Source organism: Myotis brandtii, unplaced genomic scaffold, assembly GCF_000412655.1.
Source record: "Myotis brandtii unplaced genomic scaffold, ASM41265v1 scaffold23, whole genome shotgun sequence".
Classification (NCBI taxonomy): domain Eukaryota; kingdom Metazoa; phylum Chordata; class Mammalia; order Chiroptera; family Vespertilionidae; genus Myotis; species Myotis brandtii.
Genome location: NW_005358649.1, coordinates 4999762 through 5020873, shown reverse-complemented (window position 1 = coordinate 5020873; position 21112 = coordinate 4999762). Strand labels below are relative to the sequence as shown.

At 36.3% G+C, this 21112-nt stretch overlaps 1 protein-coding gene across 9 annotated transcripts in view; it reads left to right on the top strand.

Moving 5' to 3' along the window:
* The window catches only part of STAU2 (staufen double-stranded RNA binding protein 2), a 220675-nt gene that overhangs the window by 7231 nt on the left and 192332 nt on the right, over positions 1 to 21112 (top strand). For 5 of the 9 annotated variants that reach the window (XM_005866373.2, XM_014539843.1, XM_014539842.1 and 2 more), the window contains 2 exons: positions 10165 to 10295; positions 16755 to 16914. In XM_005866373.2, coding sequence (XP_005866435.1) covers positions 10182 to 10295; positions 16755 to 16914 — 274 coding nt within the window. In that variant the 5' untranslated portion in view covers positions 10165 to 10181. The remainder of the gene's footprint in view (positions 1 to 10164; positions 10296 to 16754; positions 16915 to 21112) is intronic. The other 4 variants (XM_014539847.1, XM_005866375.2, XM_014539845.1 and 1 more) reach the window with 1 other exon arrangement.

Below are 21112 nucleotides of genomic sequence, written 5' to 3'. Positions count from 1 at the left end.
TAAAAAAAATCTGCCCAGCCACGTGTAGCTCAGCAGTAGAGCGCCAACCTAGGAACCACGAGGTCACCAGTTTGATTCCCGGTCAGGGCATATGCCCAGGTTGTGGGCTTGATCCCCATGGGGGGCGTGCAGGAGGCAGCCAATCAATGATTCTCTCTCATCATTGATGTTTCTATCTCTCTCTCCCTCTCCCTTCCTCTCTGAAATCAATAAAAATATATTTTAAAAAATTAAAAAAAAATCAGGTGCCTACACTTGTACATAAGGATTTCTGGTACCAAAAATTAACCAATCAGATGCAATCTTATGCAACGTGACCAATAAGATGCAAATCTATTATCTGACCTATATATTTATGGTTTAAGACAGGGAGTTCACACCAGACAGCTATTGTGTTGGCTGTTGGCATTTTTTAAATTTGTTAATCTAAGGGAAAAGAGGTCAGTGCCCCTGACTAAGTAGTCAGGTATTGCATATTTTACAAATTCTTGTGGCACACCAGTGAGCCATGGCACATGGGTTGAAAATTGCTGACATAAAAGAAGAAGAAAGCTCTAAAACATATAACCTAACTTTTCACCTTAAGGAAACTAGAAAAGAGGAGCATATTAGATCTAACACTAACAAAGAAAGGAAATAATAAAGATTAAGTGGAGATAAACAAAATACAGAATAGGAAACAATATGGAGAATCAGCAAAACCACAAGTTTCTTTGAAAAGATCAACAAAGTTTTAGCTAGACTGGCAAAGGAAAAACAACAACAAAAATGCATATAACTAAAATCAGAAATGAAAGTGAGGATATTACTATTGACCTTAAAGAAATAAAAATGATTCTAAGAGAATAGTATGAATAAATATAGGAAAAAAATTGTATAACCTACACGAAATGGGAAAATTCCTAGAAATACCGATTATTGAAACTGATTCAAGAAAAAAATAGAAAATATGAACAGATTGAATCAATAATAGAAAAAAAATCTCCTCTAAATCAAGGGGTGTTGTTTTTTTTTGTTTTGTTTTTGAATGGTAGTAAAATATACACAACTAAATTTACCATTTTAACCACTTTTCATTTTATAGTTCAGTGGCATTAAGTACATTCACATTGTTGTGCAGCCATCACCACTGTCTATCTGCAGAACTTTTTCATCATCCAAAGCTGAAAATGTGCCCATTAAATAGTAACTCCTTATTTTTCTCTACTCCTAGTCCCTGGTAACCACCATTCTACTTTCTGTCTCTAATGAATTTGACTGTTCTAGGTACCTTATCTAAGTGGAATCATATAGTATTTGTGTTTTTGAGACAGACTGGCTTATTTTACTCTATGTAATGTTCTGAAGGTTCATCCATGGTGTAGCTTGTGTTAGAATTTATTTTTTAATGCTGAATAATGTTTTATTTTATGTAAATACCCATTTTATTTAGCCATTCACCCATGGGAGGACACTTGGGTTGCTTCCACCTTTTGGCTGTTGTGAACATGGGGTGCAAATATCCATTCAAGTTTCTGCTCTTAGTTATTCTGGGTATATACCCAGATGTTAAATTGCTGAATCTTATGGCAATTCTATGTTTAATTACTGTTTTTCATAATGACTGCACTATTTCACATTCCCACTAATAATGAACCAGGTCTTCAACTTCCCATACTCTCACCAATACTTATTTTCTGTTTTTTTGCTAATGGTCATTTTAATGGGTGCGAAGTGGCATCTCATTGTGATTTTGATTTGCATTTCTCTGATGATTAGTAGTGGTGAGTATATTTTCATATGTTGGTCACTTGTATGTCATCTTTGAAGAATTGTCTATTCAAGTTCATTACACATTTTTTGATTGGTATATTTTTCTTTTTTTAAAATATCTTTTTATTGATTTCAGTGAGGAAGGAAGAGGGAGAGAGAGATAGAAACATCAATGATGAGCCCTGACCGGTTTGGCACAGTGGATAGAGCGTCAGCCTGCGGACTGAAGGGTCCCAGGTTAGATTCCAGTCCAGGGCATGTACCTTGGTTGCGGGCACATCCCCAGTGGGGGTTGTGCGATGTTTCTCTCTCATCGATGTTTCTAACTCTCTATCTCTCTCCCTTCCTCTCTGTAAAAAAATCAATAAAATATATTAAAAAAAAAGAAACATCAATGATGAGAGAGAATCGTTGATCGGCTGCCTCCTGCACGTTCCCTATTGGGGATCGAGCCCGCAACCCAGGCAGGCATGTGCCCTGACTGTGATTTAAACCGTGATCTCCTGGTTCATAGGTTGATGTCCAACCATTGAGCAACATCAGCCGGGCTGATTGGTATATTTTTGTTGTTGAGACATAAATGTTCTTTATATATTCTGTGTATTAATCCCTTATCAGATATATGATAGGCAAAGGCAGTGACTTTTGAGAGAATCACAATCTGAGGGAATTCATTTTCATCAGACTTGCACTGCACAAGGTCTTAAAGAAGTTCTTTAGGCAAAGAAAAATAATAACAGATGGAAATTTGGATCTTTGAAAAGCAATGAAGAGTGCAGGAAATTGTATAATATGTGGTAAATATAAAAGACATTTTCTTAGTTTTTAACCTTTCAAAAGATAATTGATGATTCAAAATAAAGATAACAGTTAATTGGAGGCTTATAACATACATAAATATACTGATGTCAGTAGCATAAAGAATGGGGCATGGGAAAGGGACAGATAGCATTGTTAGGGCTTATGCCATATATGCAGTGGTATAATATTTATTTGAAGGTAGGCTGTGTATATTTTAGAGCCATTGCTCTAAAACAAAATAGAGAAAAATAAATTATAAGCCAATAAAGGACATAAAATTGAATACTAAAAAATAATAGTTCAAAAAAAGGTAGGAAAAGATGAAAAAGGAAAAAAAACAGATGGGACAAAAAATATAAAATAAGGTACATTTTTTTCTAGTTTACAGGTAGTACATAGCTTAGGGTCATCTCTGAGGGCCATAAAGCCTTGGATATATGGAACCTCCATCTATTTCCTTGTGACTTGCAAAATAGGTCTGTCTAGTTGTAAGATGGTATTAAAATTAATGGTGCCATTAACTGTCCAAACATCTTCATTGCCCAATTTATACTGGGGCCAGGCCACGTTGCAAAAGATTAGCCTCTTTTTTGAGGGACTTGGTCAAATTTCTCCCAGTTGGTGAGCATGTACCCCAAAAGGGGCCTTTCGAGGCCTTGTGGACGGATATGTAATAAGCCAAGAGTTAGAGGCGTCCCTGCAAGTCTCTGGGCTGTGTTGTGCTGTCCTGTGGTATAGGAGGGAGGGTACCCTGTCACCCTAAAACTACCCAGGGTGTGGAGTGATACTCTGGGCCCTGAGGGTATACTTACCAACGGTCACAGTGGTGGCCAGGCATGGTGACGGTGGACTTACTCCGCTCAATGTCTGGCTTGCTACTGGGCCCTGGTAGAGACTGAATACCTGACCATGGAGACACCAAGTGAATGCAACCTGAGCTGCCCATCATGAACGAGGTGTCACCTGATCCATCAAACCATAAAGCTAGGTATGTACGGTAGCATTCTGTCATCAAGTGAGAGTGAACCCGCTCAGACTATGTCACCTCTTCCTGTCACATTGCCACCTCTTCCTCGGTCAGTACCTAAGGCCTCATGGCAAATGCCCTATGACAGTGATGGCGAACCTATGATACGCGTGTCAGAGGTGATACGTGAACTCATTTTTTTGGTTGATTTTTCTTTGTTAAATGGCATTTAAATATATAAAATAAATATCAAAAATATGTCTTTGTTTTACTATGGTTGCAAATTTCAAAAAATTTCTATATGTGACACGGCACCAGAGTTAAGTTAGGGTTTTTCAAAATGCTGACACGCCAAGCTCAAAAGGTTCGCCATCACTGGTCTATGATCAGTTGGTGGAGGAAGAAAAAGCTCAGGCTTGCTACCAACGGGAAGTGGATGAGCACTACAGGAAGGCCCCGAAAGGCATTGGAGAAGGCAGAACCTTTCACTGAACAGTACAGTCAGCCCTCCATATCTGCAGGTTTCACACCTACGGATTCAACCAACTGGGCTCCAAAATATTTGAGAGAAAAAAAGTTACATTGTTATTGACGACGTGCACTGTGTAATTGGGCCTATGATGGTTGCATCTATGCTGAACAGGTAGACTTTTTTCTTGCCATTTCATACAAGGACTTGAGTATTCATGGATTTTGGTATTTGAGGGGCATCCTGGAACCAATTCCCCATGAATAATGAGGCACAACTGTACATATGGTTGTCTATCTAGATGGAGATAGAATTGACAAATACGGATCTACACATATTTGTAGGATGGATGATTTGGCTATGTGATGAGGACTGGAGGATTGGTAAAAAAGATGTCTGTGGGAGAAGGTACATGGATGGGCCTTAAACAGTGTGTACAGAAGAGAATATTTGTATTCTATTCAAATATTTCCCCTAAAGATAACTACTTCAATAGAGACTCTCAGTAAATAGATGGACCAGATGACTTGTTTTATAGATGTCAGTCATTTCCTTTCTCCAGCAATCTTATCCTTTCTTGCTCAACAGGCTCACATACAAAATGGCTTGGTAATCAAGTTAGAGGTTATAAGTGGACTCAACAACATAGACTTCTTCTCATCAAGACCGATTTAGCTTAACGGTGGTTGAGGGCCCAGCTTGCAGAGAATTCCTGATGTGACACCATTCCCATAGGAACTAGCCACCTAGTGACAGGTTGATTGCATGAACCTCTTCCATCATGAGGGAGCAGCAGTCTGTGTACCCTGTACATGGATTTGCCTTCTTTGACCACCACATCCACGGACACGTTAGTTGTAGTCTTGGTATTCCATACAACACTGCTTCTGACCAAAGAGCTAACACACGCAGAGTGGTGAAAAATTTGAGTCACATGAAGCGTTCAGTGTGAACTGAAGTTGAACATGGTGAACTCTGCTCTCTCGTTTCAGCTCTCATCTGTAAATGTGTCCTTTTCTTGGTCTACTCAGTGCCACATTTTTTGCATTTCCTAAGCATAAGAACGTTGAGATGTGCCTTCTCCATACATGTATTTAGATTAGCTCCTTTCAGTTAAGAGTTACAGTGCTGGTTGGCTGTGAGTTCAATGTTAATAAACCAACAACATATATTAAGTAATGTGTCCTTAACTAGAAACACCCATAAAACAAGGTTATGTGTTGATTAATTGTCAAAAATGTTATGACCAGAGATTTGTAGGAACCTGACACTGTATTCCCTCTAGAAGCAATAGTTCAGGATTTACCAGTTCACTGTTTGTGGTGATGATAGAACACAACTATGATTGACATATCATTATTTCAATAATGGGAATTGACTCTGTATTCTGTACATTGGTTGGAAGACTCAACTTTGTTAAAATGTTGATTTTTACCAAATTAATGTACAGATTAAAGAAAATTTTACTCTAATCCTTGTAGGCATTTTGTTTTTAAAAAAATAGTTCATAGACTTTTAGAGATGGAGGGAGAAGAGAGAAACATCAATGTGAGAACACATTGATAGGCTGCCTCCTGCACACACCCACCCTACCAGGGACCAAGCCCACAACCCAGGCATGTGCCTGACTGGGAATTGAATCAGCAACCCCTGGGTGCCCGGGACAGTGCCCAACCAACTGAGCCACAACAGCCAGAGCCTTGCAGGCATTTTTGCCTAAAATAAAATTCTTGTTGCTCTAGCCAGTTTGGCTCAGTGGATAGAGCATTGGCCTGCGGACTGAAGGGTCCTGGGTTTGATTCTGGTCAAGGTCACATGTCTGGGTTGCAGGCTCTAATCTATCCTCAGTAGGAGGTGTGCAGGAAGCAGCCGATCGATGATTCTCTCTCATCATTGATGTTTCTGACTCTCTCCCTCTGAAATCAATAAAAATATATTTACCAAAAAAAGTTCCATCTTTAAAAAAAAAAAATTCATGTTGAAATGCAAGAACTTAGAATAGCCACAACATCTAAGAACAGTGTTGGGTGGGGGGGCAACACTAAATTTCAAGAATTATTATAAAATTACAGTAAAAGTAGCATTGGCATAAAAATGACAAATAGGCTAATGAAACAGGAGGTAGGTAGTCCAGAAATAAACCCACTTATATATAGGTAATTGATTTTGACCAGCCATTAAACAATATAGTGAAAAAAATATATAGCCTTTTTCACAAATAGTACTTAAACATTGCGTATCAATATGCAAAAAAATAAAATTGAATACATACCTTGCACTGTATATAAAAATTAATTTTAAATGGCTCAGAGACCTAAATATGCACCTCAAATTGTAAAGCTGCTAGAAGAAAACATAGGAGAAAATCTTTGATATCTTAACTAGGCAATTATTTCCTAGTTACAACACCCAAAGCACAATCTGTAAATGAACAAATTGATTAATTAGACATTATTAAAGTCTGTTTTTCAAAAGACACTGCTAAGAGAATAAAAGGAGATGCCACATACTGAGAAAAAAAATCTTTGCCAAACGTATACCTGATTAATACTAGTACTACTTATATTTAGAATATATAAAGAACTTCAAATAAAACAATAAGGAAAAGAAATAACCCAATTAAAATGGGTAAAATATTCAGATAGACACTTCACTACAGGATATATATAGATAGCATATAAAAAATGAAAATATGTTCAACCTTATTAGTCATTAGGGAAATACCAATTAAAACCGCAATGGGAATGCACCTGTTCGAATGGCTAAAGTGAAGAAGACTTTACTAAAGTCCAAATGACCATACCAAATGCTGGCAAGGCCACAGTTTTCTAGCAGTATTGAAATCCCACGGTAGCTTCATTTGAAAAGTCAGAGATTGTAGGCATTACACTTAGGGCCCGCCTTTTTTTTTTTTTTCCCCAATTACGGTTGACATACAATATTATATTAGTTTCAAGTGTATAACATAGCGATTAGACAATGACATAGTTTACGAAGTGATCCCTCCATAACTGTAGTGCCCATCTGACACCATACAGAGTTGTTACAATATGACTGAGGATATTCCCTCGGCTGTACTTTACATCCGGTGACTGTTTTATAACTGATTTAGGAACTGCTTTGAAACAGTTCCTGCAGCATCTTTGTGTTTTCAAGAAATTTGATGGCACTGGTAAGAGCTTTGTCAAGTAGTTATGAGATTTCTGATTAAATAGAGGAACAGCTATTTACAGTTTTAATCATTTTGTAAAACAAACAATTTCAACCAGGATTAATTATTTTTAAATTTGCCAACTTGAAACAGTTGCAGTTTAGCTATAAAGTTTTATCAAAGTGAGGTCTTGCAGGTGCTTTGCATACCCTTCATGCCCAAACTTCATTCACACATTAAAATGTTTTATTGGGTGCATGTTATTTTTATGAAGCAGAAAGTCAAAATTAGTGGAATATAAGTTTAATACCATGTTATTAGTTATAGCACTTTACTTTAATAGATTTCAAGCCTGTGCTGTTAAAACTTTTCTTACTGGCCCGGCCGGCATGGTTCAGTGGTTGAGCGTCGATCTCTGAACCTGGAGGTCACGGTTCGATTCCCCGTCAGTGCATATGCCCCGGGTGCAGGCTCAATCCCCAGTAGGGGGCGTACAGAAGGCAGCCAATCAGTGATGATCTCATCATTGATGTTTCTATTTCTCTCCCTCTCTGAAATCAATGAAAATATATTTGAAAAAAACCACCCTTTTCGTACTGTAAAGTTGTCACATTGTGCTTGCCATGTTCCTAGAAGCTTTGCCATTGTAACAGATGAATGTGCAGCATTGCTGAGTTATCAACATTGTACACTAACAGCACAGATGCTAGTTCAGTGTTATGCAAAATTGCCTGATTCTTACCAGACTTTAATATTTTCTCATTTTTAATAAATTTGCCGTTTTTCGTTTGGCTTTTTTTGATGTTCAGGTAGCTGTGTTACCTGTTGTACTTGAGTATTTAATGTCATAGTATGCTCGGACCAAAACTGATTATAGCCGCAGGTCACCTTGTATTTGATACAATGACTGGCTCTGGAACCATTTATGCAATGTTTATCTGAATGCTACCCAATGGGCTAAGTAAAATGCAGGTTTCTTCAAAACCCCCTTGACTTACTCTTGTCTTTTTTGTGTTGTTCCAAACAATAATGATTACTAGGTTGTTGTTTTGTTTTGTTTTTTTGGCTTGCAAGCCACTTAGAATGGTTTAATTGTAGAATCAATTGTCATCTGTATTGGCCCTGTAGTTGATTTCTTAGATTCTCTTTCCTTTTACTTCTACTCTTTTAGGTATTTATGTAGTTTTCCTATAAATCATTTCTTAATCATAATGATTGTGATAGAGTTATTATATGAATTTATTGGTCCTGTAAAGAGCATTAAAAAGTTAAAAGAATACAATTCTCTACATTAAGTCTTGCCATATAACATTTGAACATGAAGTTCGTAAAACCAGTTGTTTCCATTCTTTTAATGTGTTCTCCATACATTGTGACTCCAGTTTGAGCAGGGAGCAATCCACGTGCATGGTGTAACACTGATTCATGGGAGATGAAAGAAAAACTAAAATGCAGCTAATGTGTCTGTAAGTGAGAAGAAGGAAAAACATAGGGTAAAATAACTTAATATGGTATTAGGAAAATTTCTGAAGCTGTAATATAATTTAGGATACCATACATTTAAAAATCTTAACCTCATAACAGCCAGTGAGTTAAGTAGGATAGATTTATTGCCTTTACTTTGCAGATAAAGAAGAGAAGGCTTAGGAAATTTAAGTGAGAATCATTAAGACCTTGCAGGTTAGGAAAGGATTTCCTAAGGCCTGAAAAGCACAGTCCATAAAAGATTGATTAGTAGTTTTTAAAAAAAAATATAAAATATATGAAATGATCAATAGAAAGGACAGAAGCAATTCCCAGAAGAGGAAACCCAAATGATCAATAACATGAGAGGATGAGTAGCCTCACTTGCAATGTGTGGATGCAAATTAAAAGAGGGGTGGGTAGGGGCACAATAATGGGATACTATTTGTCAGATATTAGATTATCAAAATTAAAATTCCCGACCATACTGTGTGTTTTCAGGGTTGAGAGAGACGGTAATTATCATGTTGCCGGGGAAGGTAATTGGGTACAGTTATTCTCAATGCCACTTGGTAGTGTATATTTACCTGTGCCAGTGAAGAATTTGAAGCAATCTAAATCTCTGTCGGTAGGGGAGTGGGTTAAGAAATGGATATGATCTTGTGATGGGAAATTATACAGCAGTTAAAAGTGATGTACTGAATCTATATAAGTTACAATTGCAAAAACATAATGAAGAGTGAAGAAAGTTATGAAAAAGATATATTATTACTATTTATGTGGCTATAAAGCCATATATATCAAGACTGTATTTCTTCCTGGATATGCATGCATGCATTTAAATATATTTAAAATATCCTAGAGGGATATATTCTGAATTCATATAATTTTGGTTTCTAGATAAAAGGAACTTAACTCTAAGTTAATACTGTTTTTTTGTTTTTTTTTTAATAAGACTTAAAGGAAACATGGAAAATGTTAATTTCAGTTCTGGATGCTAAGGACGTAGGCATTTGTTAAATTATTCTTTCTACTTATACTTTCAAAATTTTGTTTAAAAAAATAAAAAGAAGTTATTATGAAATAGTAGTTGAAAAAACTAGTACTTAAATTTAGGATTTGATTCCCAAGTCTAGAGCTTTTCAATTAATATGCTGCCTCAATATGAGAAGATACTGAGTTTTATAGTAATAAGAATCAGAAGGATTCTATGTTTATGCTAAAATTTTTTAAGAGGAAAGAAAAATTACAAGATAAGTTAGAAATTGTTATTATCCTATATTATTTAAAAATCTTTAAGCATGCTGTTATCATATATGTATAGAGAGCAACCTCAGTACTTAGGAAAAAGTTACCTTAATGTATTGTTTAAAATGTGATTCATATTTCTGTTGCATGTAATGGAAGACATTAGATGATTTGAAATTTTAATATAAAATTAATGAAAATAACTTAATCCAAATATACAATCTGACTTCAAGCTAAAAGAGTCAAAATGAGCTTTTCTTCCATTGTGTAAAGTCAAGAGTGACAAAAACTTCACAGCCTTTTTATTTACAGCTTCTCTCCAAGATAAAATGGCAAAACCCAAAGAGAAAACTCCAATGTGTCTGGTAAATGAGTTAGCCCGTTTCAATAGAGTCCAACCCCAGTATAAACTTCTGAGAGAAAGAGGGCCCGCTCACGCGAAGGTAAGGTTACGAAGCCAGGCGGTGAGACACGCTTCTCAAAGTCTATCAGATTTATCATCTCAGGTTTTCATTGTGCTTCATTTTTGGGGGTGGGGGCGGCAGATGTCCTGAAGGCTCTTAGTTCCATATTAAAAATATTTTGAAGTCTGTCACTGGACAGCTTTGTAGCTTTTTATGGTTTACAAAACGTAGATACAGTACTTCCCCAAATCACAAGAGATACGGCTTTTTGATTTTCTTTTTATAAACTAAGAAACTCAGGCACAGAAAAGTTAAATGACTTGCTTAATAGTTCATAAATGCCCGTGACAACATTGACTATGTGTTCTTTGGCTCCCAAGTGTAGTGCTCTTTCCGTTAAATCATAGCTGCTGCAGTAACACTGCGAGTACAGCGATGGTTACCTAGGAGTGAGACATCTTTTCCATTGTTTAATTCCGAGACTCACCATTTATAGAAGTTGTATAACCAGTATTGTTATTATCTGTGCATTCACTTGTAATATTGTTCTTTTAAATGGAAAAACAACTTATATTTCTATATGTAGCCTTATACATGTATGTTTACATATATACCTGTTACAAAGAAATCTGTAGCTAGTGCATATGGGTTTTAAAAAGTCTCAGTTGTGCATAAAAATCCTTGGTACATTTTGAATCTTGGATATTAAAGATTATGATAATGATCATCAATTTTTGTATAGAATGTGGAGGCATTGATTCTGTAAAAGCTGGTTTATTTTTGTAAAGCAACTAGCTCTTGGATTATTAAATTGTTTTCTAGCATCTCCTTTAAAGAAGGAAAATAAGATGAAATTAAAATCCGTCAATTTTGTTTTCTATTAGAGGCTTTTATGAAGGATTCTGGGCAACGATTTACATAATATCTTTTGTTTAGAGAAGAAGGTTATGTATGGCCTTGGTCTAACTCTCTAATCATACCTCCTCTTTCATACCTGTTAATTCATACCCCCTTTTTAAAAAAATATTTTTATTGGTTTCAGAGAGGAAGGGAGAGGAAGAGAGAGAAACATCAATGATGAGAGAGAATCATTGATTGGCTGCCTCCTGCATGCCCCACACTGGGGATCAAGCATGCAATCTGGGCATGTGCCCTGACTGGGAATAGAACCGTGACCTCATGGCTCATAGGTCAAGATGAGAGAGAATCAATGATTTGGCTGCCTCCTGCATGCCCCACACTGGGGATCAAGCATGCAATCTGGGCATGTGCCCTGACTGGGAATAGACCGTGACCTCATGGCTCATAGGTCAGTGCTCAACCATTGAGCCATGCTGGTGGGCATGCATAGGATTTTTTGTTGTTGTTAACCCTTACTTGAGGATATTTTTTCCATTGATTTTTTTTTTTTTTGAGAGTGGAAGGGAGAGACGGAGGGAGGGGGGGAAGGAGAAAGAAAGAGGGAAATTTTGACTTGAGAGAGACAAATTGATTGGTTGCCTCCACATGCCCTGACCAGGGATTGAACTTAAATTTTAACATAAAATTCATGAAAATAACTTAATCCAAATTTACAATCTGACTTCAAGCTAAAAGAGTCAAAATGAGCTTTCCTTCCATTGGGTAAAGTCAAGAGTGACACAATCCTGCAACCCAGGTATGTGCCCTTGTACGTGAATCAAACCTGTGACCCTTTGGTACATGGGCCGATGCTCTAACCATTGAGCAAGCCGCCAGGGCAGTTATGTATAGGATTTTTAAAAAATCCTTGGTAAAATAATTATTGAGTATTTGCTACATGATACTCACTGTTCCTGCACTGCAGCTTTCTCCTCTGCCATATGCTGTGATACCACTTTTTACATATTCTCAATACAAGTCCTTCATTAATGTGCTTGGCGAATATTCCCTCCTAGTCTGAGTCTTATCTTTTCTTTTTTTAACAGTGCCTTTCAAAGAGCAGTTGTTAATTTTGATTAATTCCCCGACATCCATTTGTTCTCAGATAAATTGTGCTTTTGGTATCATATCTAAGAAATCTTTGCCTCATCAGAGATCATAAGATTTTCTACTATGTTAGCTTCTAGATGTTTTATAGTTTTAGGTTTGACATTAAGTCTTAACATTTAGGTCTAACTGCCATTCTGACTTAATTTTTTTATGTGATGTGAGATATGGAACAACGTCCAGATTCTATAAAACCAACAGCTTTTGATTTTATTGTTGTTTGAAGAGTTGATTCTTTCTCCACTGCATTGCCTGTGCCCCTTTGTCACAAATCAGCTTTCTGTATATGTGTTTCTTTAATCCTGGACTCTGTTCTGTTGATCTGTTTTTCTATCTTTATGCTGGGCTGTTTTGATTACTGTACCTTTGTAATTCTTGAAATCGCATAGTATTAGCCCTCTAATTTGGTCCCTTTTCAGGATTGTTTTGGCTATTTTACAGCCTTTGCATTTTCATATGAATTTTAAAGTCAGCTTCCCATTCTGTAAAACAGATGTTATTTTGAATAGAATTGCCATAAATCTATAGCTCAATTTGGCAAAAATGAAGATATTAGAAGCATTGAATCTTCCAATCCATCCACAAAATGTATCTCTCATTTATTTACTCTTTAATTTCTTTCAGAAATGCTTTGTAGTTTTCATTGAGCAGGTATTTCACATCTTTAGGTTTATCCTAAGTATTTCATATTTTTGATGCTATTGTAAGTGGTATTGTTTTTTATATTTTAGTTTCTATTTGTTTTTATTTATCATTGCTGTCCTATAAAAATACACTGGTTTTTATATACGGATCTAGTAGCCTGCAAGTCTTGTTAAACTCACGTATCAGTTCTAGTAGCTTTTTTTTTTTTTTTATGCTGTTGGATGTTCCACATGCCATTTGTGAATAAAGACAATTTTAAATCTTACTTTCCAATCTGAATGTTCTTTATTTATTCTTCCCTAATTGCATTGGCTAGAACGTACAGTACAATGTTGAACAGAAGTTACGGAAGCCAATATCTCTATCTTGTTCCTGATCTTATGGGCAGCCATTTAAAATCCTCCCCCCACCCCATTAATTGTGCTGTTATATATAGCTTTTTTTGGTAGCTGCCTTTAAACAGATTGAGGAAATTCTTTTATAATTATCATTTCCTGAGAGTTTTTAACCTGAATAGATGTTGATTTTTGTCATATGGTTCTACATTGATTGAGATGGTCGTATGGTTTTTTGTTTTTCATCTTTTGACATTGTGAATTACATTGATTCTCAAGTGTAGAAACCACCCTTGCATTCCTAGAATAAAACACTTGGTTAAAATGTATTATCGCCGAAACCGGTTTGGCTCAGTGAATAGAGCATCGGCCTGCGGACTGAAAGGTCCCGGGTTCGATTCCGGTCAAGGGCATGTGCCTGGGTTGCGGGCACATCCCCAGTGGGAGATGTGCAGGAGGCAGCTGATCGATGTTTCTCTCTCATCGATGTTTCTGACTCTCTATCTATCTCCTTTCCTCTCCGTAAAAAATCAATAAAAAAATATATAAAAAATAAAAAAAAAGTTAAAAAATGTATTATCTCAGTTCTATATTGATGGATTCCATTTGGTAATATTTTGTTAAGGATTTTTTACGTTTAGTTGTGTGAGAGAGATAGTCTGTAGTTTTGTTTTCTTCAGTAGTATCGTACTCTGGGTTTTGGTATCAAGGTAATGTTGGCTTCATAGAATAAGTTGGGGAGTGTTCCTTCAATTTTTAGAAGAGTTTGTATAAATTGGTATTATTTCTTCCTTAAACATTTGGTGGAATTTGTTATTGAAACCATCCGGGCCTGGAGTTTTTCTTTGTGGAAAGAGTTTTAAATACATATTTACTTTCTTTAACATATATAGGGGCTATTAGGGTTACCTATGTCCTCTTGAATGAGCTTTAGTAATTGTGTCTTTCAAGGAATTTAGGTTGTTGAGCTTATTGGCATAAAATTAGAAAGTGTTCACTTGTTATCTTTCAATACTTTAAAGACTATGTAGTGATGTTACCTCTCTTATTCCTGATATTGGTAATTTGTGTCTTCTCTTTTTTTCATGATTCGTCTGGCTACAGGTTTACCAATTTCATTGATCTTTGCAAAAAAATAGCTTTTAGTTTTGTTGATTTTTTTCTGTATTGTTTTACTGTCTTGTTAATGTTTGCTTTTATCTTTATTAATTCTTTTCTGTTTACTTTAGATTGCTTTCTCCAATTCCTTAAGATGGAAGCTGAAATTAACTTATTTGATCTCTTGCTTCTTTTTATTATAGGCATTTAGTGCTAGAAATTGGTAAATGTTTTATGAGAAATTGAAATTCATGTATATTCTGTTCTTTTTGGGTAGAGTGTTCTAAAAATATCATCCAGGTTATGTTCATTGAGTGTAGTTCAATTCTAATAAATTCTCTGAGATTGTCTGCTTGATAATTGTTAGATCAGTTATTGAGAGAGAGGGTATTGAATCTCTGACTTTAAGTGTCGGTTTTCTGTTTCTCTTCACAGTTCTATTAGTTTTTGCTTCACAGATTTTTAAAAATTTTACCAGTTTTTTGTTTTAAATATGTTTTTATTGATTTTAGAGAGAAAGGAAGGGAGAGGAAGTAAGAAACATTGATATGAGAGTAAAACATTGATCAGCTGCCTCCTGTACACCCGCTACTGGGGATTGAGCCTGCAACACGGGCATATGCCCTGACCCTGAATCTAACTGGAGACCTTTGGGTTGACGCTCAAACAACTGGGCCACACTGGCCAGGGCTACTTATGTTCTTATTTGATCTTGTAAAAGATCAAAGACATTCTTCTACATAACCACAATACTGTATCATCACTTAAGAAATTTGACTCTGACTGAACATATTATTTGATACATGTATAGTCCACAGTCAAATTTCCTGAGTTGTTCTCTAAATGCCTTTTCTACTTTTTTGTCTTCCAAGTACACACCCAATCAAGGGTCATTTGTTGTACTTGATCATATGCATTCATGTTTCTTGAGCATCCTTTAATCTATAATAGCTATTATTCTTTTGTTTTGTTTTTTCCTTTCATGACATTGTTATTTTTGAAGAGTATAGTCCAGTTATCTTATAGAATATACCATCATCTAGATCTGTCTGATTGTTTCCCTGTGGTTAGATCAGCCGTGGGCAAACTACGGCCCGCGGGCCAGATCCGGCCCATTTGAAATGAATAAAACTAAAAAAAAAAAAGACCGTACCCTTTTATGTAATGATGTTTACTTTGAATTTATATTAGTTCACACAAACACTCCATCCATGCTTTTGTTCCGGCCCTCCGGTCCAGTTTAAGAACCCATTGTGGCCCTCGAGTCAAAAAGTTTGCCCACCCCTGGGTTAGATTGAGGTTAAACATTTTTGGTCAAGGATATTCAGTCTTCTCACTGGGTCATATCAGGAGGTTCATGATGTCAGTTTGTGTGATTATTGATGATTTAACTTAATCACTTGGCTAAGGTATTTTCTGCCTGACTTCCTTCCTGCGATTATTTCTTTTTAATTGAAAAGTATTTGGGGTTAATACTTTGTATTCCTAGAGAGTACTAAGCTATATGTGGACTAAAATAGTGGATTGTGTTCGTATCCTGTAACTTGATTCTAAATTCTCAAGGTGAGCAATAGGTTTGGGGCTCATATGGAAATATGGTGTGAATGGAAGGTTAGGGTGTGAAGTGAAGACTGACAGGTGGGAGCAGCTAGGACGGGAACAGTCGAAGGGTTTTAACCTGCTGTTGGTTGGGGTGATGCAATTGGATTTGAGTTTTAGGAAGATAGTTTTAGCAGAAATCAGGTGGGAGATTATTATGTCTGAGCTAACGATGATGAAAGTCTGACTCCAACACAGACAGAGAGGTTTGAGAAATAATGGACAGATTTTGGTGACGGGTTAAATGTTGGTTGTGGAGGATCGAGAGTATCTTGGTGACATAACATTTGATAGGATTGCCTGACTTACTGACTCGATCATGCTAAGTATGAGTTTAAAGAATTTAATTTTATAAAGTGTTACAGACACAGGGCCTTTTGGGTTCCCTTACAGTTTCTCTGAACTCTTTGTACTTACTCTACTTTTTTGAGGACTATTTGAATGGCATTAACAGCATGATCCTTTTTAGGGACATGATTTCTTTTGACTTTTCTACCCCAAATGTACATGTATGCCTTTCAGCCTTTGGATAGGACAGAACAGATTTGGCCCAAGCTCTTAAAATTCTTTCACAAGGTAGAATCATAACAATTCTGTTGCAAATGATTTGTAAGGGACCTCTAGCTCTAAAATGTTGATTCTGTGATGTATCTATTTTTCTCTCGGATAGCACATTTGATTTCCTGAAAACTTTTTTTTAAAATATTTTTTTATTGCTTAAAATATTTTAACGAGTAGTACATTTTTCTCCTTTTTTTTTTTTTGATTTCCTGAAAACTTTTAATGTTTTTCTTCCTCTCTGTGTTTTTCTAAGATGTTCTCAGTGCAGCTGAGCCTCGGTGAGCAGACATGGGAATCGGAAGGGAGCAGTATCAAGAAGGCCCAACAGGCTGTTGCTAGTAAAGCTTTGACTGAATCGACGCTTCCCAAGCCAGTTCAGAAACCGCCCAAAAGCAATGTTAATAATAACCCAGGTATGAGCAGACTCATCTCCTCTGTCCTGCTGTGTGTTCTATGTGTGCCGTCTCTGTCCGTTACAGCAGGCCAGTTGTGTAGCCAGCAGGTGTGTTAATAGTACATATGAGAAAGACGGGTGGATGATAACTGCGCGTGAGAGAATGTAGAAGGTAATTGTAATTAATTAAAAATGTTGCCTTAGTGGATACTATCATGGTGCATTACTGACTTTTTCTTTCTTTTCTTAAAAGTATTTTTTATTATTGATTTTTTTTGAGAGAGACAGAGGAAGGGAGAGGGAGAGGGAGAGAAACATCGATGTGATCTATCGGTTGTCTCCTGTATGCCCCCCACCGGGGATTGAGCCCACAACCTGGGCATGTACCATGACCAGGAATTTTCAGAATCAAACCAATAACCCTTCAGTTCATGGGACTGATGCCCGATGGAGCCACACCAGCCAGGGCCATTACTTATTTTTTAATCTTGGGCGAAAAGAAATTTGGATACAAAGAACAGAAATAAGATTGAATTTTTTCCTAAAGTTAAGATAGAAATGATCAATTTTTCTTTTTAAATATATCATATAAAATTTAATAATTAAAATGGTTATTCTTTTTTTAGTTTAATAAAAAATTATAAAATTAGCCTAAGCATCTTCTTACTCTGTTTGTTGGTGTTGAAATGATTGATATTCAGTTTAGGACATTTGTATGAAATTTAGTAAAAAATCCACAAATTAAAAAAAAAGCAACCCCACCTGTGTTTAATATAATGAATGTTCTAATTTTAAGCTCCTACTAATAATTTTTTAAAATATATTTTTATTGATTTCAGAGAGGAAGGGAGAGGGAGAGAGAGAAATATCAATGATAAGAGAGAATCATTGATCAGCTACCTCCTGCATGCCCCCCACTGGGGATCGAGCCCTCAACCCGGGCATGTGCCCTTGACCGGAATCGAACCTGGGATTCTTCAGTCCGCAGGCTGACGCTCTGTCCACTGAGCCAAACCAGCCCGGGCTCCTACTAATAATTTAAAAAAGTTGTTCTGCATATATGCCAACAACATTATATGTCCAGTAATCTATTGGGAAGAGGCAAACCTGTATGGGACATAGTGCAATTCACAACATCAAATTAATAAAGTTTCAGAAGTTTAGTACCAGCCCTACATCCCTTTACTTATTCGTTAACTTATTAATTCACGTGGTTACCTCTGACCTGTATTGCTTTAGGTGTTTTTGTGGTGGAGTACAGAAAGACATTTTGCCTGCCAACAGTGACCCTATAATCTGTTTAATTATAGTTTACACACTTATGTTTGTAATCAAGGCAGACACTTCTTGTGCTCACGTGGCACTTGTTAGATAAGACAGTCTCCTTTTGCAAGGACTGTTCTTTCCAGAACTCCGTGACTTTCCTATTGCTAGGCCTTTGGCTTCTGTCCAGCTGAGTCTAGTATTTCTGAAGTAAGTTTAAAGAAGCCAAACTATTATTATAATAAAGAAAAAAAAACTGTTCAGTTTGAAGTTGATAAGAGGCTACCTACTTATTTAATTTTTAAAATCTCTTTAGATTACTGGTTTATCGTTAGGACGCCACCACTACTTCTGTTTGTTAAGAACTGACTTGTATACATAGATCTAAGAAGTATATAAAATGTAAGATTTTACGGTCATTTACATGAATCACATAACTCAGTGGTAAAGTGAATAATAACAGCCATTGGTGCTGTAAGTCATGGTAACACGGCTGGAGGTAGTTGAGGTGAGATGTGGGCCTTGACTGGAGAGTGGGCAGGCATGGAGGAGAGGAAGGAAGACTCTACTCTGAGGAAAGGCATTGGAATTGGAATCTGGACAATTGGTTTGTTTTTTAAAAAAGTTGTAGATGGTTTTTAGTTAGAACAGGTAAGTGACCATTATGAGATAAGACTGAAGATGTAGCCCGGCTGGTGTGGCTCAGTAGGTTGGTGTGGTCCCATGCACCAGAAGGTCCCAGTTCGATTCCTGGTTAGGGCACATGCCCAGATTGCAGGCTTAATTCCCGGGAGGGGGCATGAGGGAGGCAGCTGATCGATGTTTCTCTCTCTTTGATGTTTCTCTCTCTCCCTCTCCCTTCTTCTCTCTGAAATCAATTAAAAAATATATATCCTATATAATAAAAGGCTAATATGCAAATCGACCGAATGGTGGAACAACTGGTTGCTATGATGTGCACTGACCACCAGGGGGCAGATGCTCAACATAGGAGCTGCCTCCTGGTGATCAGTGCGCTCCCACAGGGGGAGTGCTGCTCAGCCAGAAGCTGGGCTCATAGCTGGCAAGCACAGTGGTGGTGGTGGTGGTGGGAGCCTCTCCTGCCTCCGCGGCAGCGCTAAGGAGCAGCGAGCAGAGTGGTAAGGACCAAGGGTTCCCAGACTGCAAGAGGGCACAGGCCAGGCTGAGGCAATCCCTCCCCCCACTCCGTGCATGAATTTCATGCATCGGGCCTCTAGTATGTTATGCAATCACAACTCTACAAATATTGGAAACTAGCCAGTATGACCTGTCTCCTTAATATTTTAACACCATCTTTGTTAAAAAGGTCATGTCATACTCTAATACCTATAGTTAATTTAACAAAGTGCTACTAGTACATTTACATTCGAGATTAAAATATATAGAAACTGCTCATAGCTTTTACTCATAGATACTTAAATAAATAAGAAATTTGAAGAAAGGAACTTATATCACAAAATTTATATCTGGAAAATATTAAAAACATGAAAATTTAAGTATTATATTAAAAAGTGTTTCCCCGAGTATATATTTTTTCTATACATCTGTGGCTTTTAGACTATTTGCAACATTCATGATTACTTTTAGAAGTAAAATTCACATCTCTACATTATTAAGAGCATTATTTTTTTACATATTGTGTGTTTGTAGATGTACATATATCTGTGTTTGTATGTCATTTGCGTCTGTGAACCTGTTTGTCTGGATGCACATTTGTGTCTGTGTGTGTATTAGAATTACTTGAAATAGATACCAGAAAAGGAGATACATATTCAATACTATAACAAACATACATGTAATGATCAAAAATAAAATAATTCTCAAAAATAAATGTTAAAATGCTCAAAAATAAAATCTTTGAACTTTCAGGTCCCTTTGTAAAAAATATTTCAAAATTAACCACTTATTCTTTACAAGTAACTCTTGTAAATAAACAAAATAATGCCAGTATTCTACGTTGAATTTTTTTAATGTCCTCGGAATATGTCAAATTTTAATAATTTTCTCAGAGTCATTTGGAAACTGTACATTAAATATACACACTTTATGACTATTGCTATCCCACCATGCAAGCAGTTTTCCTTTTCCCTGACTTGAAATCTGTGTGGCGAAGGAAAGCCTGAAAGCTAATGGGATTGCACTCAGGCTGGGACCTCAGAGCGCTGCTTTTAGAATTTTGTGGAAAATGAAACAAAACCTCATAATGAAACAAATTATACAATTAAATAAAAAGTAGCAGCTGGGAATTGCAAGGATTTTTTGTGAAAATCACAGCAAACATTGCTTAACGTTTTAGAATCAGATTGTTATCTGCTATGGAAGGTTCCCAGCGGCAGCTCAATTACTACTACTCATTGGGAACTTGCATTTCTGCAAAACATTTCTTCTCTGCTCACCTCAATTATGATAACACAGTGAAACACATTCCTTCACTTAGGAAAAAATATATACTAAGACCTGATAATGCCAATTTAAAAGACGTGTTAATTGTTCTCTATTCAAATTTAAGCAGTGCCTTATATATGATTTTAAACATTCAAGCTGCTCATTGTTAAAATGGCACTGAAATGTGAACATTTACTTTAGATTATTTGAATGTGTGTAATATACATTAGCTGTTTTTGTATACATATGTGTGCGTGATTACAGATATAGCACACCTCTATATTTGATATGCTTCTGATTTGAAAAATTTCATATCAATGTTGCTATAAGTATTTATAGTGTCTAATAATGTGAACTGTTTTTATTTGAAAAGATAGTGTATAAAATTAGATTCTATATTTGTTGAATAAACTCATTCTCTTTGGTTGGGGGCAATCAATATGACATTAATAATACCTAGTTCTAAAACAAGTTGGGGTTTTTTTTGTTGTTTTTTTTTTACATTTCTGAAATCTCAATCTCTTTGCAATCAACTGCTATTATTACTA